The following is a 22,434-nucleotide window of genomic DNA, read 5'->3' on the forward strand; positions in this document are numbered from 1 at the left end:
GGCGGGGATGCGATGCGATGCAATGCGATAAAAGTAAATGGTTGACAAGGGAGCGTGGTTAAGAGGTGGCTAATGAGCGAAGATTAGAGGTCAGATGCAACGAATATCATGTCAACTGGCCACTGGCAATTGAAACAAGTTGGAGTTTGCTGAGAGATGCTCTCTCAGGCTTACAAATCTGAGGAGCGACGATGATGAACCATGAATTCCAATAGCTTGATGATATCCCTTTTCGGATCAACGTCACCAAATGGAGGGAACACCTAGCCTCAGCCAGGATCTTGCCCGATCTGGACCCGGAGTTTTCGGCGTCTAGCGCCCGAAGTGACCTTCCAGCACCCCTGGCGCTTGTACTAATTGGAGGCACTAAGTCTCCCAATCGAGTCACATGGCAGACCTCTCTCGACCTTTGTAGACTTGTGCGATTCACCTCAAGTTCAAGAGAAGCTTGGGGAGAGCAAATCTAGATGTTGAAGAAGCTTGAGTGTCCCTGTTCGAGGACTAGGATTGTCAAATAGTTGGGAATTAAGTTTCGTTGGCACCATGTGATGTTTGATGAGGGCTTCTGAAGTGGTTCGACTAACAGTGAAGTATGCTCTGATGTTTGATACGGCAGAGCAATTGTTTGACACATATTCAATGATATTTTTCGTTATGTGTTTATGTTGAGATGTATCGGCCTCTGTAACCTGACAGAGTATCAACTCAACATTACGCTTGTTCTAACCATTTGGAAGTGTTATTATATGATGACAAGCGAGCTAGACTGATTCAAGCTGTTATTATATCTGTCAGCTGGCATGTAAATATGTAGAGCTACATTGGTGAGCGAGTTGGCTACTATTATTTTGCTATTAAGACATTATAGTACCTAGTACCTTGGGCTAAGTGTCCTACCATCCTGGCAATGAATAAGTTGTCTTGCACTGACATGCTGGGGGAAAGACAAGACCCACAATCCCCTCTTTGTCTTGCTCGTCTTGAGGGTCATGATGGGGAATCGGATTTTTTTCTCTCTCTCGGTACAATAGATAAAGATAACAGCAAGTTATGTGGTGCAGTAGCGCGGCGGAGTTACATGGAAGGATGAGCAAAAAGAGACTGGAAGGAAAAGAAAACGGAAAAGAAAAAGAGGACCCTGCAGCGACTCCACCATGACGATGCGACAGATGAAAGTGAGAAGCCAAATCGAGTTAATGATAACCAGTCAGTTAAAGCTACACATGCAATCAAAAGCCAATGTCTTTGTGAGGGCGAATCGCGACTCCATAAGCACCAGTCATGTATCGTCGTCAGGTGGACAGAAGAAGAACAAAACGAAGGGTTCTAGTGACAAATGAGGGCCGTAACCGGAGACGGAAAAGGTACGAAGCCACAATCACATGAAAGAGAAGTTATTTAGGGACTCGAGTCGTGTTTTGGATGGCCTAATGGCGTATGCCGATCCACTCGCAGTTTATAGCCGCTACCTTAACCCATGCACTGACACTGACTTTGACAGGGCCAGGACCATGACCAGGGATTAATTACTGTATGGGTAATTGTTTAGTTGCACTGTACTGCTTTGCACTGGCCGAGGTCAGCCAGTCAATCAAGCAATGGTATCCTGCACGGGGGCACTCTATTCGAAGCTATAAGATTGAGGACCGAAACGTCCAGTGGTTGGACTCTGGCCCGAAACATCAGCTTGAAATGCCTCAAACATCACCCGTTATAAGATGAGAACCGGGGAAAAAGCTGGGGTTGGAATGAAATCACGATACCATGATGTATCATGATCATAACGAAATTGACTAAACCCCCAAGGTCTGCTGCCCCCAATCTACAATATTCACCTACAGGCCACAGACGATCGTTCAGTAGGATCATCTCACGATTTCCAATACATACTCTTCAACGATGCTGATCGATACCACTTAGCGCATGGTGACAATCCACTTTGACGGCGCGTCTCCAAATCTGACCCTGGAACCGTTTCTGAATGCCGTGCAAGTTTGTAAAAGTTTCTTGTTTTTATTTCTTGACTACCGACGGTTCATGATATAACCCCGCTGAATCTGACTGACTCTGCAAGCCAAGGGAAGGCGAGGCAAGGGAAGGCGAGGCAAGGGAAGGCGAGGCAAGGCAAGGCAAGGCAACCCCCCTTTGTCTGCCTATGTGTGTGTGTTTTGACATTTGATTGTTGGAGAATCAGGTTGCTAAATGTAGACATGATCTATCACTGCCTTGTCTTGTCACCGTAGCTTCTCCTCTTCCATCTTTCATCTCTGTCTCTCTTCCCAGTTCGTCTCCGTTTTTTACAAATATTTTATAACAGAAACGGATCAAAACACCTCTTTTAGGCCTTCATCTCTTCAAACGTTAACTGAGCGACACGACACGGCACGGTTGTGCTCACCCCAGGTCAACGGTTTACCTTTACCTTTACCTAGGTCTGCCGTGCAACGGTGACTCGCTGAGGGGAACCAACCTCTTTCTGGTCACCTGCTGAACTGAACCGCCTGCTAGCTTGTGGCGTTCGTGTATCTCATCTCCCTTACCTTTGAAGCGCAACGTCCTCGAAACGTCGAAACGTACAGATAAATCATAACACTTTTTTTCTCCACGTTTGGTCGAGATTCCTCTCCCAGTCCAAGTTCAATCTTGGCCTGCCCTAGGTACCTGGTGTGTCTGGCCTAGGCTGGGCTGCCTTGCCTTTCACGTCGGCTTAATAGTGGGCGCCCTGCACTTGCACAAGCTCCAATAACTTTGCTAACTGTGTAACCCGCCAGGCCCAGGGTATTTGATCACCCCTTGGCCTCTCTTATTCGGTTCAGCAGACCAACCTCATTCCTCTCTCATTCTCTTTTTACCCAAGACATCTCTCTTTTGCAGCACTGCCTTTGTTCTCAACTTATATTTTTGCAAATTTCCCCATTTGCTCCTGTTGATAACTTCATCATGGGCCGTACGCCGGCCTACATCTTTGTCGTCAGGTACGTTTCCACCTACTGTGCCATTCTTGGACCCCTGTCGTCATGATGCATCGTTGGAATTGCATCGCGCAACTTAGCGCTGCGTCTACAAACAGGACCATAATGTTCTTCAAGACAATTAACTAACTTTCAAAATAGGCACGGCAACCGCCTCGATGCCGCCGACAAGAAATGGCACCTTTCGTCCCCTACTCCTTACGATCCTCCTCTGACCTACGGCGGTTGGCTGCAGGCCAGAGCTGTTGGTAATCAGATTTCCAGCATCCTCGAGCAATCCAAAGCCGAATACGAATCGAATTCCAAAGATACGAAGAGGCGCCGCCGATTTAAAGTTGTCATCCATAGCTCACCTTTCTTACGATGCGCCCAAACATCCATTGGAATCAGCTCCGGACTCGCCCAGACTCCCCATGAGTCGCCTCATCGTCCAAACGACATCTTCGTTTCTGCCACTGGTCCGCCAAAGCACTTCCGATCGACGATATTACGTCTTGATTCCTTCCTTGGAGAATGGCTGTCCCCTGAATACTTCGAACATATCACTCCGCCTCCTGGCGCGGCTCTCATGCTCGGAAGCGCAAAGGCTGAATTGCTGCGGCGCGAAGATTACAGCGCCCTGACGTCCGCATCCGCGCCCACTCCCATGCCGCACAGAGGCTCTACTGCCTCTTTATGGAACGGTTCACCAGCCGCCAGTCCGTCTCTTGGACCCATGAGACCAGGGTCCTCGGCGGAGGGCTCATCAGGCCCAGCCATGGCAGCAGCTTTGACAGGCCAGCTGGCTAGCCAACTTACGAAGAAGGGATACACAGTTCCAAAGCCCAACTACGCCATCTCGAGCTCTGGAAAGATTCCTGATGGGTTTGTGGCCCATGCGCGCGACGAGTGCGTAGTGGTGGATTACCAATGGGATTCGATGAGGGCTCCACTCGACTTTGGAGATGGAGGCCAGCTGGGAGAGGAATGGACAGACATGCACAAGAGGTTTCGGCGAGGTCTCAAGAAGATGGTGGATTGGTACGCTACTACTGATGTACCTGATGAGATGGTCACACAAGCTGCTGGAACCTCCCAGGCAGGAAATGACGATAATGAAACGGCCTCCGAAGATGAGGATGTGGAGACTGTTGTCATCCTTGTATCTCATGGTGCTGGGTGCAATGCTCTGATCGGAGCCATCACCCATCAACCTGTGCTTATGGATGTCGGCATTGCATCCATCACGATGGCAGAACGGAAACAAGATGCCGACTACCATGCTCTTCTAGCCGCATCAGCCTACGAAAAGGAGCCTCATGTCTCGCCCCATCAAATGTACGATATTCGAATGTCCGCAAGCACTGAGCACCTGCGCTCGACCACTTCGACTCCAGTATCTGCTAGATCAAACGCGGCCGATTCTTTCCCCACCACTATCCGTGGCCGCAAGCCCAGTATCAGTGATGAAGAGGGCCCTGGTCCACTTATTGGGTCCTTTGTCTACTCGGATCCTATCGTACCTGGGGGCAGTCGCAGTGCTTCAGCTAGTGCGGCCTTTGGATCATCGATGCGCCGAACCTCGGGCTCTCAGCGTCCCCTAAACCGCGTGCCGAGGCTTAGCACAGCAGCGGCGCCGGCAACAACAGAAAATAATACGGCAAAGGGTGAAACAACCCCGAAGAGTAATTCTCCAAGCACCGGCACACCTTCGTTCGGCTTGTGGACTCCCCGTTCCTCGTCCCTCAGGCTGATGGACGATGGCAGTGATGATGCTTCTGATAAGGAAGACTTTGATACCGTCTTGCCCAACTTTGGCCGATTCGATAATACGACCCAGAGCAAGAAGGATGGACCCTTGACCTCGACCACTGAGGTCGCCTCAAGCCTCCCCGTTCAATCATCGTTGCCTTCTCGTTTCGAGCTCAAATCGACGAACTCTTTGACTATGACCCTACCACCGGCCGCATTTTCCTCATTGACTTCATTCTCGTTTCCCTCTAGTGGGGAAACCACCCCGAAGGCTACCCCTCGAGGTCCTATATTGTCGGGCCCGATACGAATAATGACAGACGTTCTACACGATCGCGATAACCCTGTCGAGGAGCTCCCGATTGGGCAGCTCGGGGACGGCTTGGGCGGGCTTTGGGGACTTCCTCGGCCTCCTGGTGAGGCAGAGCGGTACCGCGACGTGAGTCTTTCCAAACGACGCTGGACGACTACCGAGCGTGCTTAACTTCACACTCTTGATCTCCTGTGATATTTCACTCTATTTTACCCTTTGATAGGGTGACCAAGTAAACAACCCCATTTCTCGAGAATTAGGGCGGAACACTTTCATCTCCCTTCGCCTCACAATATTTTAGCGCGCGTTGCTTCCTGTTGGTCGTTTATTTGTTTCAGTACTTGGCGACAGACAGGTCTGTCTTTTACTCATAGCATCGGCGAAATGGCGGGACACCATATATATGAACAAGGGAGGCTCTCGGTGTAAACGAACATGCCGAACTCGTCAGTACTGGGGTTGATACCTAGGGAAGGGGTGGATTTATACGGTCGCAATATGTTTCATTGAGTTACTCCAGGTTGTTTTTGTTTATTGGATTCAGGCACATGATGATTTTTTGGCGCATGGGATACTGGGTATATTGGTACGTGGGTAGGCTGGTACAGTACGGTACTGGTTTTGTATGATAGAGTGCCACTGAAGGCTCAAGATTGCTCACATGCGTTCTTTCTTAGTAAGGAGAATGATAAAACGAGGTTATATATCACATTATCGACGTCCACTGGTGGCTTGTTACAAACCCAGACTCAACAGGTTCAAGTAGAGGTGATATATTCGTTCATCTATGGACTACAACAGAAATCAATCCCAAGATTTAACTGCTCATGGTCTATATACTTGAAAACAGAAGGTATGCTTCAGCGCTCGAACATTGCTTCCAAAATGCACCCACTCATGGGTGAAGACGAAAATACAAGTCATGACATGCCCACCCACCAACGCCTTTCGTACGCTGTGATCCTCGCCCAGCGTCCATTCAATAGTCCATATCGAAGTCCCTTAAAATCAATGGTTGCTTTTCCTCATACACACACACACACGATGCTTCAGAGATTCTTCCTCCCTTGTTTAACCAAAGAACTTGTTCATGCCCTGGTGAGCCAGCTCGACACCAAGGAAAGTAGCAGCGTTGGCGGGCACGGCACGAGCTAGAGCAGGGCCAAAACCAGGGAAGAAGGCCTTGACGCCTCCTCTTCCGTATAGCTCGCGGACGATGCTGCCAACTGTGACGTTGCCCTCAGAGGTCTGGAGGCGAGACTTGACAGTGTCAATGGGGAAGACAGGGATCCACATAGCAACTCCGGCGGCTGCTCCAGCACATGTGATAGCTGAAAGACTGAGCTGGCCACTGGGCTTTCCAGTGAGGGGATCAATGGGAGTCATCTTGCGCTTGATATACTCGTAGGCGGCAAAGTAGGCAGCAGAACCGGGACCGTCACGGGCTAGGGTAGCAGCGCTGCCGCGGAAGACGCTGCGAATTCCACCCTCCTTGTAGAGTTGGCGGACGACGTCAACGCCACCGTTGTACTTAGGCTTCTCGCCAGGAGCAAGCTGCTTCTGTCCCTGGACCTGGAGAATGACCTTGATGCGCTCGAAGGGGGCGGTGATGGCAGTCATAGGAATGGCGGAGATGAAGCCGGCGGCTGAGATCTGGCCGATCGTGAGACCCTCGGCGGGGACTTCGCTCACACCCCGGACCAGCTGCTTGCCCAGATCGTAACCCCAGAAAGACACGGCGACTGATGCAGGGTTAATTTCAACTGTGCGGGGTCGTCAAAGAAGATAGAGATGAACATACACATGGGGGTAACACCGACGAGAGGAGCGCTCACGCCAGCGTAGAGACCTCGTCGCAAACCATCACGAGCGATACTCTTGCGCACAACGTCGACAGCGGAGGAGTAGACGCCTCGCTCGGCGGTTTGAAGTCGGACCTTTACAAGATCAAAGGGGTGGCCTACGACAACAGCGCAAAGACCACCAAAACCACCAGCAGCGAATGCGCGAGCCTGTTGAGCGAGTCCTGAAGATGCGCCGGCCTTGGATTCGTCCTTTGGCTCGGCGGCAGGCGCGATGTTCTTGAGCTTGTCGGCGACACGGGCCTCGATGGCAGAGTCTGGAGCGTCGGGGGCGGACATTGTGACGTGTTTGGGAGAGGAGAGTATTACTGAGGAATAGGAGGGAAAGAGGAGAGAGGAAGCGAGGAAGGGTGCAGGCTGTGGTTATGGGTTATGAATAAATGAACCTCGGAATGTCGAATGCGGAGGAGTGGGAGTGGGAGTGTGGGGTGGTCGGCCTAGGGGAGGGTGTAGCTTATAGCTCACAGCTTGGAGGAAAATGATGTAAGTATAGATAAGGGTTGGGTCTTTACCAATGGAGCTCTTAGAATATGTAATAATATGAAAGAAGACGAGAAACAGACTGGGAGAATGAGGGAAGAGGATGATATAGCTACTACTAAGCTATCTACTCAATACGTCACTAGGCGTCTCTTGCTATGTTTCTATTCGATTGGCGTTGCTTCAACTGAGACGCTTTTCTCGAAACTTTCCACTTCCGTGCAGTAGTTAGGTAGATGTATTTAATTCAAGTTGATGCAATTCTAGGAGTAAAACCAATAATACCCAAATACAATTGTTGTTGCCAAAATGCAATGGTGATCCTACAGCTACCATGCTTCTCCAACTTTTAAGTTCCCTCGGTCTTCCGGGGCAATGATACCCAAGAATTAAATTCTACGAACCCCGGGCCCCGGCTTTCTTTGCCTCGGCTTCGGCTCGCGGGGGGGTCGCATCATGAGTTCTGCTTTCTATTTTCCCCACATGTAATGAGCCGAGTCTCGTGGGGTTCCAAGATGAGGGTCGACACTTGGTACCTACGGCCTTTACATCGGTAGTAGTTCAGTCTCTTAAAGATGGTGTGGCTGATCTCTTGAGTGGACAGTCAGTGTAAGGCTGGAAAGGTTGCGGTTATAGCGGCCCGGGCAGACGGAATTGAGTTGGATTCGGGGTTTTGGCTCATGTGAAGTCATCCATGATTGTCTGTAGATCCAATCCCGATCCCTCGTGCTGACATTAAACTCTCATTAGGCTCTTGAAGTTGTTCATTGTTGGAGAAGAGCCCCACAATCTCTATCTGTTGCAGACCTCATTATCACATGCAAATCGCTCTACATTTCTTGACTGACCTCACACCTTGATTTCCAACATAGCCTCATCACAAGGCGGGTGAAATAAAGTCATACGCTGTCAGAAAATAGTCCAAGTCTTCTTTGTTGCTGGATATACACCCTCCTTCACTTATACAACCCACTAAGAATATCAGTAATAATACATGTGATCCTCCGTATCGCTCATGACCTTGTTGGCCAGGTCCGTTCCTTGCAAATGTTCAACCCAGGAAACGCAAATACATCTTGTGCTCTCCATGATGCCGTTGAGGCCCTGATACAGTCTGCGGCAACCGCCACTTATTAGAATCCCTCATGTAACCCAACAATCAAAACGATTCTTCTTTGATGCAAGGAAGTAGTGGCCCCCGTCTCGCGACAATTCTCGTCCTCCTCCTCTTTGGTGTATTCCTCGTATCTATCATCCCCTCTATCGCTTGTTCTATTCCAAAACCAGACTTCATCTCGCCAGATTGCAGCAATATACTTCCTCTCTAAGATGCCTTCATTGATGCCAATGTCGGTGTCGCTGGTGGCGCTGGGACTCCTCGTCTGCTGCACCAACAGCTATTATCTCCTTCTCGCTCAACTTGCACAACGACGTCCGCACCCTCCCTTAGAAGATACTCGCGTACTCGATCCCGAACGTCCTCCAAGGGAGCCCCCCTGGCTGCCACCACATGTACAACACCCAGGAGCTTGCCTCCAGTCGGGCTAGCACTATGATCGTCTCGCCAAAATTTGGGCGAAGAATATCCAACCACTCCTCTTTGGTTCAGGATGCCCCCGAGGCTGTTGCGTAGGTTGTACTCTGTATCCTCGGGGATACTAAGCAACAGTCGCTTCGCAGACGAGTAAACGAGAGGCTTGGAAGAAAGGAAGATGAGAATCGCAATAAAGCACGACGCCAGAGGATCCCATCCAGCCCATCCCCAGAAGCTCGTCAATATTGTCGACACGATAACTGACACACTGCCCAAGGTATCAGCAAGAATATGCAAGTAGATGCCGTGCATATTCTCATTATCATGACCATGGCAGCCGCCTCCATCGCTACCGTGATCATGGCCGTGGTCATGTCCATGATGGTGGTGACCGAAAGCCATCATGCCCACAAGGTTGACGAGTAGACCCATGGTACTGACAATAAATAGCTCGCCCAGTCGCTTCGTCTGTGTTCCCTCCCACAACCGTTCGAACGCCTCAAAGGCAATCTCCACACTGAGCAGCCTGCACAGCAATTAGCAACGTACCTGCGTACGTCCCGAAAGTTACTCACATCAACAGAATGCCATTGGCGAATCCACTCAATGTCTCAATTTTGCCGAAGCCATATGGGAACCGCTGGCTTCGAGGCCATTTGCTCAGGACAGCAGCCAACAAGCCAACCATCAGTGCCACACAATCAAAAAACATATGAATGCTGTCGCTTAGAAGACCAAGTGAATCTGTGACGTAGCCATAAAACGCCTGGACAGCCATAAATGAAAAGTTGAGCCTGTGCGAAGATCCAAATTAGTCAAACATTCCGGACCTGGAAAAGGGTCAACACATACGCCATGAAGTAAAAAATCCGTCTGGAATCCTTTTCAATTAGAATGGCGTTTAGAATGGGGAATCCTGTTGTGTACGGGATTATCATCCTCGTGAATAACGATCGTTTGCCCTTGTCGTCGCCATGCGAATGCGAGTGGCCATGATGGTCATGACTGTGACTATGGTCGTGCGAATGAGAATGAGAATGAGAATGAGAATGATCATGCGAGTGGGAATGATCATGGTCGTGTGAATTATCATGATGGTGATCGTGGTGATCGTGAGGGTGGTCGTGGGATTGATCGGGAGGAGAATAGGTCATGTTGGCCGAAGCAGGGCCTGGTGAGAGAATACTTCTGCCTCCGGGTGTCTTTTCTTCTGTCCAACCCTCTAGTGTATTCAATGGTGCTGGAGGGAGCTTCTCGCGGGCGATGGATGCGCTTGTGTTGGACATGCGGGAGCGTCTGTGTCCATGTTTGTGGACACTCGGGTTGTGTGAGTGTGCGATGTAGTTTCCGTCGCCATGGTCATGGCTAGCTTCGTGACCGTGGTCCTCGTCAGGTACCGAGGGCAGGTTGCCATTGGAGAAAGTAGACTGTCGTCGGAGGTTATTGAGCGACGATTGAGATGTACTTCGTGTGTGGGAATGCATATGTGTTTGATGCGCGTGCGGTAAAGAAGACGTCGGAAGGGCGTATGAAGACGCCATTTTGTTTCGAGACTCGACAGTTGTGTTGTAATCAAGAGTTCGGTCCTGCTGGGGAGTCGTTTGAAGGCGGTGGACGGCGCAAGTATTCGTTCGCTATGTGGGAGAGAGTCCTTACAACTCGTCTAAAACCAATCGCAACGTCATCAGTCGAATTGGGAAATTGTACTTGTGAAACGACCGCGTCACAAAAAGCTATATCGTGTCGCTAATATAGGAAAACAAGAGTAAGAAGAGATCGTGGGACGTCACGGATCCTTTTCAAAGATGGACGCGGGAGGCGTGAAAGAGCCGTCGGTGGTTGTGGCGGGCTAGAGATAGGAGACTCCAGCACGTGGAGCTAGTACAGAGTAGAGAGAACCCGAATGAGCAGCGATCGACGGGGCCAAGAGGATTGCGACCTAAAATCCAATAGATAAAAAGCTCAGGGCGATAAAACGTTACTGAGTTGTTGGGTGTTCAATTGTATAGTTACTTGAGAGTCGGTGAAAGAATCGTCTATGTTATCAACCCAGTTGCCGAGAGATGATAGAATCTCAGAGTCACTTGATTCTTGGACTGAAATCGCTCCTTCCTGATCCTACTACTGGATGATACTGGATCATGCATTGGCCCTCGAGGGGCCTGTAGCTTGACCGGGGATGCTGGGGAAGCAGTCTGTTGTGACTGGCCACTTGCTGAATTGGGTGGTCTGCCCCCTGCATGCGGCCTGCTTGCCCGCTAAAAGTTAGTGCCCTTGATGCTTTAGCTCCTCCGGGCCAGTCATGAAAGGCACCCCGCAGCAGCGTTGCGTTGCGTTGCACCTCGACCCCTGAGCTTCATCTCAATATGTGATGTGATGTGATGCGATGTGATAATCTCCCGGCTCTTTGCTTTGCACGTTGACAAGACGTACAGTGACGTTTCTGATAAGAAGAGTCTGGCGTGTTGCTTTTTGACACATACTTTGCAGTCTGGAACGTCCAACAATACTCTGCAATGTTGGTATCGAGGCTAAACAATGGGTTCCCCTGACAGAAAGTTTAAGCATGGAATGGATAAGAAAGGTTGTGGAAATATTCATCTATTTCCACATATTTCTACGAAGGTACCAATTGAATCGCTCGTTGCCTATTCGCTTTTATGTTTGATCATCGTCTAGGGTTAATTCCTCGCAAACATCAAGATCGATATCTCGTTATTAGTTGCTTTGCCCCTGTTAAAGAACCTACATACAAGCCGCAAAACCTCTAGATGTGTTGAGCGTGCATTTTACCTGTGCGCATAGTAGATTTCTGTGGAACCTCAACCCAACCAATGCAAGGTGGCCTTGGCCAACACCAACCAACACCTACGGATACACCAACCAAGACAGCCTAGTAACCAGAGCACTACCAACCTGATTAGCCTGAACGTCATGTCATGATTGCCGATTCCTTCTCTCAACATGTCAACCGTATTCTTTGTCTCCGTCATCGCGGGCGGTATTAGTTGTGTCGTCCTCGTATGGCTGCTCAGTGGTCTCGCCGGCTTAATACCAACTCGTTACCAACCAGCTGAGAAGCCTGAAGATGATCACATCCAAGTCCTCGTCGTCGGCGATGTTGGCCGCAGCCCTCGTATGCAATATCATGCCATGAGTGTCGCCAAGCATGGTCGACAAGTTGATATCGTCGGTTACAAAGGTCACAAGTTGCTTCAATTCGCCTAGCACTTATAGCTAATACTGAGTAGAGACATCAAGACATCCTGATCTCATTGGCAACCCGCGAGTCACCATGTATGCGCTCCCGCCACAGCCAGAAGTGCTTCGCTGGGGAACTTTGCCCTTTTTCCTCAATATTCCTCTCAAGGTCCTCTGGCAGTTCTGGGGTCTATTCCGTACCTTGATGTACGATGCCCCTGCTGCGAAATGGATAATCATTCAAGTATGTTAAAACGAGGCTCTACAAGCATTCGAATTTCACAAAAACTGACGCTTCTCAAGAATCCTCCTTCCATTCCCACATTCCATGTTGCATTAATGGTCTCTCTCCTTCGTGGCAGCAAGCTTGTGGTAGATTGGCACAATTACGGCTACACCATCCTGGCACAGAATAAGTGGTATTATAAGCCACTTGTTCCTATCTATCGTTGGTACGAAACTGGTTTTGGACGCTATTTGGGAGATGCCAACCTTGCTGTCACGGATGCTATGGCTCGTCAACTCAAGGTAAAGCCTTTCAACGTGAAACGTTCCGTCTACACGCTTCACGACCGACCTGCCGAGGTTTTCCAGCCTATCCTTTCAACCAAGGAACGTCACGCGTTCTTGTCTCGACTTGCAGAGACGAGATCGGTTGCGAAAGATATCGTCGAGGGTGCAGTACGTCTTATCGTTAGCAGCACTTCATGGACGCCGGATGAGGACTTTGGTCTTCTTCTCGATGCACTCGTGTCTTATGCCAGCACTGCAGAGGCCGCACCCATCCTTGCCATCATCACCGGGAAGGGACCCCAGAAGGAGCATTACCTAGAGCGAATCCAGGCGCTCCAGGACGAGGGTAAACTACCTGGCATTCGCATCCTAACAGCATGGCTGTCTACCAGAGACTACGCTTCACTGCTCGCTTCAGCAGATCTCGGAATTTCATTGCACAAGTCCAGCTCAGGCGTCGATCTCCCTATGAAAGTGGTGGACATGTTTGGCGCAGGCCTTCCTGTTGCGGCCTACTCAGCCTTTGAGAGCTTCAGCGAACTCGTCAAGGAGGGGCAGAACGGGTGTGGTTTCGAGACCTCGTCCGAGTTGACTGATATCCTTACACGGCTCTTGAGCTTCTCGGGACACGAAGAGCTGTCCTGGCTGAAGAAAGGTGCTGTTAGCGAAGGCGCCCTAAGATGGGATCATGAATGGGATCGTGTAGTTGGAAAGGTCATCGGGCTTGTTGGCGAAGAGAGTACTTAGATACTGCGAGTGAAAAGAGAGGCCAATAACTAAATACCACCCATGCATGATTCGGGGATGCGGGACAGAGAAGCCGATTGGTCTCGATGATGATAAAAACACGATGAAGCTCCATGACTCCGCTCAAAACACTGATGTCGTCGCAGCCTTTCCAGCCACCTTGCGCCGAATTGCTCATGCATCCTACACCCATAAATCCTTCATATATATAACCACTAATCTAATCCTCTCCCAGGCTCTCCCTTACGCATTTCCTGCAGCGTCTTCTGAAATCCTTATGCTTGCCCTCCCTCTCCTCACGGAACATTCGCGCGGCCTCGACGTTGGCAGGGCTCTCGTCGTTGGGGCTGTGGAAAAGGCTGATGGTACTGATTAGGATACTCTCGGGTGTCTGAACAGGACTCCAGCGCTCAGATGCATCCTCGTAGCCGTACTCATCGTCCTCGGGTGGGTGCAAGATGGAGATGCAGAGCTTCCCGTTTTCGTAGATGTTGGGGTGAAAGGGGATTGGGTCCTGGAAGGTAAGAGAGGGAGGCATATGCGGGTAGCTCGGTGGGAATGATAGACGGGCACGGAAGTTTCCTCCTACAATCAGACAAGAGGTTAGCTTCGCGCCTAAGGTCATGAGGGGTTAAGGAGTGCTGAGTGAGGGGCATGGTCGTACCGCCATAGTATTTGCAGTCGTCGCTGATCATGAGCATCACTTCCCACTCAAAGATGTTGTCGTCGTTGACAAGGCCGCATGAGATTCCAGGAAGGTCCCTGCCCGCCTGCATCTCTTTGAGCTGTCGCTTCAGCAGCGAAGCCGCGGGTGCAGAACTCGCAGCCATTATGTCGGTCTGTTGAGAGCTTGTTCTGAGCTATATCCAGTAGCTGGTGACTCGAGAGAGTTCGAGGGCAGGAACTGATGCGTTAGGAGTGTATGTAGGTGAATGATTCTGTAGTAGGATCAAACAACAGTAGTATGTAACTCGGCGATCCAAAGTGAGTACTAGTTGTGGATCGAGAGTCGGAGTGGTGGGGGAGCCGAGCTAACGGCCCCGCTCATGGTTTTGGTCAAACAAACGGATTTGCGCATGAAGCAATTCACAGTACAAGCTAGGACCCTGGTAACTAAGTCACAACTCAAGTAGTGATTATAAAACACCGATTCGAGGTTGGCGCTAAACATATCCCAAGAAAATTCATTTTGTATTAAAGACCCGAACGCTCTATCTTTTTGCGCCCCACCTGTTATCAAAATAACCTGATCGATGATGATGTTTGCGAGACTCATGGTTAGTATCCATGAGTCGGTAGTAGGATAATTGATCGATCCATTGAAGATCCAACCCCGTCATGAAAGGTCATGTCAAGCATGGGGTATCACTAAACAATCCAGATATCCATCACTTCTTTGACGTTCCAAATCCAACAAAGCCCATCGAAGCCATCATGTCATCCTCGTCATGCTCGCCTTCGATGCGCACATCTTCTCCGTACTCTGTCTTCACCTTGGTTGCCTCCTCTTGTTTGAGTCTCTTCCTTTCCATCTCGTCTCTCCTCCTCTTCCGCCGTTCCTCAGCCTCTTTCTCGGCCTCTTCTTCTCGTAATTGTAGTCGTTCGTGTAGACTGGTCTGCTTCTCCTTCTCGAGGTCCTCTTGTCGCCTAATGTATGCCTCGATGCGCTCATGGACTTCCTCGGCTGTTGCGCGCTTAACGTTCATCGTTTGGCCCGTATTCATCAAATGCTGTGGTGTAGTGATATGCTCGATGTATTGTCTGTTGTCCTTGAACGTGAGGTCGCAAGCCTCACAGTATTGACCAGCTCCACGGCCACGCTTGCCAACGCCTGCACCGCCAGGGACGAGCTGCGTCTTTCCGATCTGTTGCGTGAAATCTATCACATGGCGTCTAGCGGATGTATATGTTTCGTCGCCGGTCAAAGGCTTGAAGTATTTCTTGCCCGCGAGCTTGGCTTCGTAACGCGCCTTGCCCTCTTCCTTCTCCTTTGCTTCGCGTTCCTTGCCCTTGGCGGCATATTCTTCGAGATCCCATGTTTTACGGAAGTCGGTGTCGCCTGATGGTGCGCCGCCGTAGGCGCCTTCTTTCTTTGAGTCGGACATTGTGGATGGTGATGATGGAGAGATGATGTTTGGGAAGCAATGCGAAATTGGTCCAAGTTGAGTTTGGCTACTAAGGGTGGGACGGTCGCTAAACATGCGGGAACCTTACCAAACCTTGGGCCGTTGCAAGTAAAGCTCGGTGGAACTCCATAGTACCAATAAACCAAAAGAAAAGATTTTATAGCTCTATCAAGACCCCTTAAAATGTTTGATTTCTTTGTTGAGGCTATCAATTGACAAAATACTGAGCGTTTTCTGATATGCAGGTAGTCTCAGTTTTCCCGTGCTCGAAACCATTATTAAAATACGACTTGATCTTAATGCTAGAACGAACCACAACAGAAGCTTTAAATAGGTGTATCGAGTATCCTCAATTCTAATTGTATTTGAAATAGATGATATCAAAGTAATAATAGTATATACGATGTGTAGCTAGTCAACCTACATAGCTATTCAATAATATGGCAAGACTCTAAGTAGGTAAAGTTTACACCGGCGAAAACTCCCCTATGCCAAAGTCGTCACCATCTTTAAAACCGACTGACAGGGATGTACAGAATGCGCTAGATGAGGTCACAGATATCGAACGCTAAAAAAGTACCCCGCCGCGGGGCACCTTTTTTTTGTATCGCGACCCAAGGACAATTTTTCACCACAAGATATATCACCGCATTACCACGTGAAAAGTATCAATCATGCTGTACCTCGTAGGACTCGGTCTTTCAGACGAGACAGATATTACTGTCAAGGGCCTGGAGGTTGTCAAGAAGGCTTCCAGGGTCTATCTTGAAGCCTACACTAGCATTCTGCTGGTTGAGCAATCCGTCTTGGTATATACCCTACAATGGCCTCATGCGGATACATGTTAACAACGATCTTATTAGGAATCATACTATGGTCGCTCTATCACAGTAGCTGACCGTGAAATGGTCGAATCCAACAGCGAAGAGATCCTACGAAATGCGCAGAACGAGGATGTCGCATTCCTTGTCGTTGGTGATCCTTTTGGGTATGAACTATAAGCATGTCATGACACCTCGCTGCGCGAAACTGACATTTTAAGTGCGACAACACATACAGATCTCGTTCTTCGTGCACGAGAACTTGAGATCCCTGTCCGAACAGTTCCCAATGCCTCCATCATGTCCGGTATCGGTGCCTGCGGTCTTCAGCTTTACAACTTTGGTCAGACCGTGTCCATGGTCTTCTTCACAGACACCTGGAAGCCTGCATCTTTCTACGACCGCATAAAGGAGAATCGCCAGATTGGCCTTCATACATTGGTTCTAGTGGATATCAAAGTCAAGGAGCAGAGTCTCGAGAACATGGCTCGTGGTCGCCTCGTCTACGAGCCCCCTCGCTACATGACCGTGGGCCAATGTGCCCAGCAAATGTTGGAAATTGAGGAGGAGCGCAAGGAGGGCGTATACGCCAAAGACAGTCTTGCCATTGGTGCTGCTCGTGTAGGAGGCAGGACAGAGAAATTCGTGGCTGGTACGCTGGAAGAACTTTGCTCTACTGATGAGGAGCTTGGTCCTCCTCTTCACAGTCTTGTTCTTCTTGGACGAAGGACACATGAGCTGGAGCTCGACTACGTGCGACAATTTGCTGTTGACAAGGAGAAGTGGGACAAAATATGGAACGCCGAGTATGGAAAACAACTTTGATTGTATACTAATGCTGTCATAAGTTCGTATCGCCATTGATATTAAGTCCTATCGTACAAGCGAGATTTGCATTATCCTGACCATTACTCTCGCGAAGCCCTCCACGAGCGCACATCTCCCTCCGAAATCTCCCTCAAGGTGTTGGGCGAGGCAGGCTTGCCAGTGACGGTGCTGGACGCAATGTCGGCAACGCGGCTAAGCAAGTTCTTGGAAACGAGCGAGTAGGTGGAAGAAACGGCCTTGACACGGATGATACCAATTCGGGGATCTTTCTCAGATCCGTCGTGGACGCCGTCACCGAGGTCGCCAAGCCAAGCCTTGAGGGTTGGGCTGTAGTGCTTAGCAACAAGGCTGCGGTCTGTGCTGATGCTGGCGTTTCCAGCGATAGAAGCCCACTCTCCAGAGGCGTTGATGAAGGAAATGTTGACATGAGGGTCAGCATCGAGGTCGTCGGTCTTGCCAGACTCGGTGTTGGTGTGGAAAAGAAGGTCAATGCCTCCAGTCTCCTAAGAACACGTTAGTTACGCCATATGTAAATTATATGAGTATATGGATAACGTACGGTGGCGGCCAGCGCCATGCAACGCGAGACAAGGTTGCCGGATTCAGAACCGCGGGTGGTCATCATGCCAAACTTCTCCTTGGTGACGAAGTGGACGAGGTCCTCGATCTTGGTCTGAAGAGGAACGTCCTCAGCGTTGGCCTTCTTGTAAGGGTCGGCAGGGGCATCGCCAGTGTTTGCGTTGGAGAAAGACATTTTGTTTGGCGTAGTTGTAAAGAATTTGATGGAGTTGTGTTGTTGTTTGTGATTGAAGATAAGATCAGAACCAGAACGTAAGGCTTGGAGCTGAACTGGCAGAGTTATATAGCACCTCCTCGGCCGAGCTACCTGCTTACGTACCAATGCAGGCAAGCCAACATGGCACAATCGTACCGATTTCATCATCGATGTTGTGTTGATTTGTAGGTACAGTGGGGTGCCTGAGATCGAGCTTCGATAAATGGTGACGTCACGCTCACGATCAGCCCCGGAAGCAGGAGGTGTTTTGTTGAATTTGTATCACGATTGTCTACCAATAAAGCACTCTGTTTGGCCTTTAGAACGAGTACCTGATTTTATCACGGAAGCCCAGACGGCAATTGACACCGCGGAGTGACAGGAGGCTTATATACCCATGGGAAGCTGCGGTAGCATATCTCAGTGTGGTTAGAGGTACAGGTGATGACAGTTTGATTTGCTTCCTGGGTTTGCAATAGGCCGGTAGATCCAGTGCATTTGAATCAATTACTCTATAGCCTAACCTTACCCCTGTGCATGGACTCTTTTTACGGCGAATCTACTGACTTGATATCAAGACGACTTGAAAACAGATAGCTATTTGAGAAGCTCAACCTCACCCAAGGGTAGTGGGTCAACAGTAGCAGGTGTAGTAGTTGCAGCTACAGCGAAGATCCCCGGCCGTTTTCTTAAAATAATATGGATCGGCAACACCCAAGCCGGTTAGTAGGACAGGGGTAGCTAGAAATCCGTTGCTCATCAAGATCGTACTGGGGAGATTGATCGTTAGTTCTTGACCACCATCAATCATCTCAAGTTGCTTCAACAGGCTCGTCTTCTCAATCACACGATGCCAGTCTCAGTTACACAAACACAGGAACATCCTTGACGTTATATGTGATCAGTCATATGTTGCCTTGAAATTACAGGTCATGGTCTGGATTGCCATTGACATGGATGGTGGAAGGATATATCTAAAATAGTCAAAGAAAGCGGCAAGCAAGCCTGTGCACTTGTATGTCATTATATTTGCCTCATGATAGTAAATATCTGACAGCACCAAATGACAATGCCGCCGGCTGCGTATTTGTTTGAGTTTCGTTTATGAGGTTCCTCTATGGCATCGTCTAGATCTCGATCGCATATACTACCACTTTTGGGAAATGCAATCCGCGGCAAATGCAAGTACACCCACGGCTAGCAGCGTTTCTTACTTTCTTTCATATCTACGAATTCAAAGAAACGCCCAGTCAAGAGTATCACCACAGCTAGACAGTATCACAAAGCCACGAATTGATTTCTCATAAACAAGGATTTGTTAAAGGATTGTCGCAGATATTGCATTCACTATGCAATGGACACTGTGATTCATCTGTTGGTTTGAGCAAGTGCAGGCTGATTGGCGACTGCCGCTTCCCGCCTTCTGCCTCCTGCCCCGCGGTCGGGCTCTTGCCGTAGAGGTCCTCAAGGTATCAGAAAGGTTGCCGATGAAAGCCTGAGAGACGAAATTAGTAGGTCAGTTTACGTCATTAGCATCGAGCGTCTTGTCTGTTTATTTTTGTACCCCAAAACATAGAGGCCAACTTCACTAGGGGGTATTTTTCAGGGTGCGCCTTCCGCATGTACTCGACCAGTACGCATCACGTCACACAACCTTCCTAAGAAATTCGTTGGTACGGGAAGGGAAACAGCGGATTTTAGTGAACATCCTACCTGGGCCGCTTCACCAACTTCGCCCTCATCTCCTTTCCTATTCTCATCAATCCTGGGCATCCCGCAATTCAGCGCGCGACCACAAAGCGGCTATTGAGGTTGCGCGCCTTTACTGTTGTCTTTACCCTGCAAGCTCGCTGCCACGCAAACAAAGACCGTGTGCTTGGCTGGATGCATCTTCCCACTCTTCACTCACTTATCGTTTCTTCAAACTGCATCACAAGAAAGGAAACAACAAACGTCTGATTCATGCTGGCGCAACAGGAGTGCAGCCTCTCCACGTTATCCCAGTCCTCACTTACTGTCTTGTCAGCTATTTAGACCGGACCATTCTTCTCACTTGCAATCCGGGTACTGATTGATTTTCTCTCACGGGTTATCTTTTCAGCATTATTCTGGACCAGATCTGCCTGCTACTACTCGCACGGCGTTGTCCAAAAAGAACAAGTAGTCTGTTGACTTTCTCAACCTCACTCCAACCATGTCGAACGATCCTCCGGTCAGTATCATGCGATATCACATCCTCGGAATTTGACTAACAAACTACATAGACCGCGTTCCCCTGGGAATGCAGAGATAAGGAGGACCAGGCAAAAGACGACTTCACCCATCCTCACCGCCGTGTCAACCAGTTTCTTGCTGACGAGAACATGAGACTGAAGCGCATCTTACGCGAAAATGGCATTTCTTGGTCTTCTGTCTCATTGAACCACATGCAACAATCCAATCCCCTCAAGCGCAAGACCCGTTCTTCTATGCCCAATCAAGCTCCTTACCTTCCCATGGAAGTTATTCTCCGGATCCTTAAGTTCGCTATGAAATCTCCCACCCCGATCGTGGACCCTTTGTCCCCCCTCACACCTGAGAACCTGTCTGATAAGGAGAAAGCGCAGGGCAACCAGATCGCCATCCATTTTCTGGCCACCTGCAAAGCTCTCCATATTGAAGGCACTCGGTTTTTGTGGGAATCCAACCACTTTACTTTTACAACTCCTCGAGCGGTGCGCATCTTTGCCGACCTCCCTGCGAAATTTCGTCAGGACATCACCCATGTGAACTTCCGTATTATCGCACGATACTATGACGACCAACCAGCTCGCCGACACAAACTTGACCGCTGCTATCATTCCGATCTGAAGAAGGACCATCACTTGAAGGTCCAGCAGCGTTCTACCGAATCTCCTCTTGTCCGTGGAGGTTTCCGGTGCTACACTTGGAACCAGGTTGTCGACTTCCTCGAGGGGCTTCGTGCACCCTTCGATCCGAGTTACCGAAACAGGAAGCTACCACGACCAAAAATGCTACCGTCTCTGGCTTCCCTCCGACTCGACCTCGTCAATTTCTCTGACACGCTTCTCCCTTTTAGTGGTGCTGAGTTGCATGACATTTGCTCCCACGAGTTCGGCTGCACCTTGAATGAACTTCAAGTCACAGGCATGCCATTTGACGACACTGGCTTGAAGGCCTCCGTTGAATTGAGCGGCATGCTCAAGGATGAAGGACTGTATCTTGACGGTCCGGCCTCGTACATGGCGCGCTCCAAGTACCTTCAACGTCTCCGAGGGAAGAAATGGTGCGCTAGGGTGATAAGAGCTTGGAAGCCCGATGATGAGGAGGACAGCGAAGAGGATGAGGACACATTTCACAGCCACTCGCGTGCTACCAGGCTTGGAGTCTTGCCTCCAGCACCGAGTGAAGAAGGGCATCCATCCTCAGACCGCGACGAGGAAACCGTCATCTGGAAACGAGTTCCTATCTCTCGAGACGTCGAGAAACGCGACTGGATCCAATTTTCTCGTTCTAGCGGATACGAGATCGGCGGCGTCGACTGGGACGACGACGAAGAGGGTATCTGCCCCTGCTGCGGAGACAGCCACTCGGGCACGTCCATCCTGGAGTATTTGATGGATGAAGAGTAGGCTGACAGGAGTCAGCATGACCACTCACCTGTGGCCAGAATCTTGGCATTGAAAAACGGGCGTTGAAAAAAGGGAAGCAGCGAAGGGGAAGCGATGATTATGTCTTTATGTCACCACACATGACTAGATACCCCAGGAGCAATGGCTGCTAATTTTTTTGAGGAAATGAAACGGAGTTGACGGTCTGAAGGCCGCTCGGTGTATTTACTTAGTCTGAATCTCCCATATACCTACCCAGGTTGAGCAACCTAGAAAAGGTCTCGTCGGATTTCATGGGCATGGATGCAGGACAAAATGGCAATCCTAGATACTTAGGTCAAACACACAAGGATTACATCTGTAACACATGAGTGAGTGCATGTTAGCTTCGCTTGCGATCTTGGGTGCCGATTTGCCAAACGAAAAACATCTAAGAGCGAGGTCGCGTGGCCCAATGGCAAGGCGTCTGACTACGAATCAGAAGATTCTGGGTTCGATCCCCAGCGTGATCATTTCTTTTTGCACTTGATACTCAATTTTAATCAAGTGTAGATCAACAGCAATACATGCATAAACTGATTTAATTCCATCTCTCATGCTTCCATCGGCCAATCTTTTTGATACCTTGGGACCATATCGCTTTCATCCAACACATGCACACGGGCTAAGAAATCAGGTCATCGAGGAAATAGTTTCATTTTCTATCTTTCGTCTCAAATCTTCAAATCTTGGCCTCTGGTGGTGACAAACCCTCCAGCAAGCTTTCCTTTCATCTCCATCCAACGACCTGGAGCCGGCCGCAGGGGGAAGGAATGATATACGAAAAAGGCAAACGCAAACATGAATACACATTAGCGACTAGCGCAACTCCTTTCCACGTGGGAAGGAGATTATCTCGCGGCGAGACGCCGAAATCTACA

The 22,434-nt window shown here is 49.5% G+C and overlaps 9 protein-coding genes and 1 non-coding gene across 10 annotated transcripts; 5 read left to right on the forward strand and 5 right to left on the reverse strand.

Moving 5' to 3' along the window:
• Positions 1-2,940: 2,940 nt before the first annotated feature.
• Positions 2,941-5,187, forward strand: FGSG_09634 (uncharacterized protein; the record flags this gene model as incomplete). Its single annotated transcript, XM_011329772.1, has 2 exons — positions 2,941-2,975; positions 3,114-5,187. The coding sequence occupies 2 exons, from the start codon at positions 2,941-2,943 to the stop codon at positions 5,185-5,187; spliced, it is 2,109 nt and encodes a 702-aa protein (XP_011328074.1).
• A 589-nt stretch (positions 5,188-5,776) lies between these two features.
• Positions 5,777-7,181, reverse strand: FGSG_09633 (uncharacterized protein). Its single transcript, XM_011329773.1, has 2 exons — positions 6,818-7,181; positions 5,777-6,758 (listed from the first exon to the last, which is right to left on the reverse strand). The coding sequence occupies exons 1-2, from the start codon at positions 7,155-7,157 to the stop codon at positions 6,088-6,090; spliced, it is 1,011 nt and encodes a 336-aa protein (XP_011328075.1). The 5' UTR covers positions 7,158-7,181; the 3' UTR covers positions 5,777-6,087.
• Positions 7,182-8,317: 1,136 nt separating this feature from the next.
• Positions 8,318-10,433, reverse strand: FGSG_09632 (uncharacterized protein; the record flags this gene model as incomplete). The annotated part of the gene is made up of 3 exons (XM_011329774.1): positions 8,318-9,418; positions 9,468-9,686; positions 9,745-10,433. 3 exons carry the CDS (start codon positions 10,431-10,433, stop codon positions 8,683-8,685), a joined length of 1,644 nt encoding a protein of 547 aa, XP_011328076.1. The 3' UTR covers positions 8,318-8,682.
• A 1,360-nt stretch (positions 10,434-11,793) lies between these two features.
• On the forward strand, positions 11,794-13,361 carry FGSG_09631 (uncharacterized protein). Its single transcript, XM_011329775.1, has 3 exons — positions 11,794-12,094; positions 12,144-12,337; positions 12,397-13,361. Exons 1-3 carry the CDS (start codon positions 11,857-11,859, stop codon positions 13,351-13,353), a joined length of 1,389 nt encoding a protein of 462 aa, XP_011328077.1. The 5' UTR covers positions 11,794-11,856; the 3' UTR covers positions 13,354-13,361.
• A 212-nt stretch (positions 13,362-13,573) lies between these two features.
• On the reverse strand, positions 13,574-14,183 carry FGSG_09630 (ubiquitin-conjugating enzyme E2 14; the record flags this gene model as incomplete). The annotated part of the gene is made up of 2 exons (XM_011329776.1): positions 13,574-13,938; positions 14,018-14,183. The coding sequence occupies 2 exons, from the start codon at positions 14,181-14,183 to the stop codon at positions 13,574-13,576; spliced, it is 531 nt and encodes a 176-aa protein (XP_011328078.1).
• Positions 14,184-14,741: 558 nt separating this feature from the next.
• Positions 14,742-15,458, reverse strand: FGSG_09629 (uncharacterized protein; the record flags this gene model as incomplete). The annotated part of the gene is made up of 1 exon (XM_011329777.1): positions 14,742-15,458. One exon carries the CDS (start codon positions 15,456-15,458, stop codon positions 14,742-14,744), a length of 717 nt encoding a protein of 238 aa, XP_011328079.1.
• Positions 15,459-16,135: 677 nt separating this feature from the next.
• Positions 16,136-17,165, forward strand: FGSG_09628 (diphthine synthase). The gene is made up of 3 exons (XM_011329778.1): positions 16,136-16,288; positions 16,343-16,467; positions 16,522-17,165. The coding sequence occupies exons 1-3, from the start codon at positions 16,154-16,156 to the stop codon at positions 17,123-17,125; spliced, it is 864 nt and encodes a 287-aa protein (XP_011328080.1). The 5' UTR covers positions 16,136-16,153; the 3' UTR covers positions 17,126-17,165.
• On the reverse strand, positions 17,066-17,936 carry FGSG_09627 (bli-3 protein). The gene is made up of 2 exons (XM_011329779.1): positions 17,688-17,936; positions 17,066-17,631 (listed from the first exon to the last, which is right to left on the reverse strand). The coding sequence occupies exons 1-2, from the start codon at positions 17,751-17,753 to the stop codon at positions 17,209-17,211; spliced, it is 489 nt and encodes a 162-aa protein (XP_011328081.1). The 5' UTR covers positions 17,754-17,936; the 3' UTR covers positions 17,066-17,208.
• Positions 17,937-20,097: 2,161 nt separating this feature from the next.
• On the forward strand, positions 20,098-21,657 carry FGSG_09626 (uncharacterized protein; the record flags this gene model as incomplete). Its single annotated transcript, XM_011329780.1, has 2 exons — positions 20,098-20,115; positions 20,168-21,657. 2 exons carry the CDS (start codon positions 20,098-20,100, stop codon positions 21,533-21,535), a joined length of 1,386 nt encoding a protein of 461 aa, XP_011328082.1. The 3' UTR covers positions 21,536-21,657.
• Positions 21,658-21,954: 297 nt separating this feature from the next.
• Positions 21,955-22,026, forward strand: FGSG_20740. The gene has a single exon. It is a non-coding gene; the product is annotated as a tRNA-Arg (tRNA).
• Positions 22,027-22,434: the final 408 nt, after the last annotated feature.

Source organism: Fusarium graminearum, chromosome 4 (genome assembly GCF_000240135.3).
Source record: "Fusarium graminearum PH-1 chromosome 4, whole genome shotgun sequence".
In the NCBI taxonomy this organism is placed as follows: domain Eukaryota; kingdom Fungi; phylum Ascomycota; class Sordariomycetes; order Hypocreales; family Nectriaceae; genus Fusarium; species Fusarium graminearum.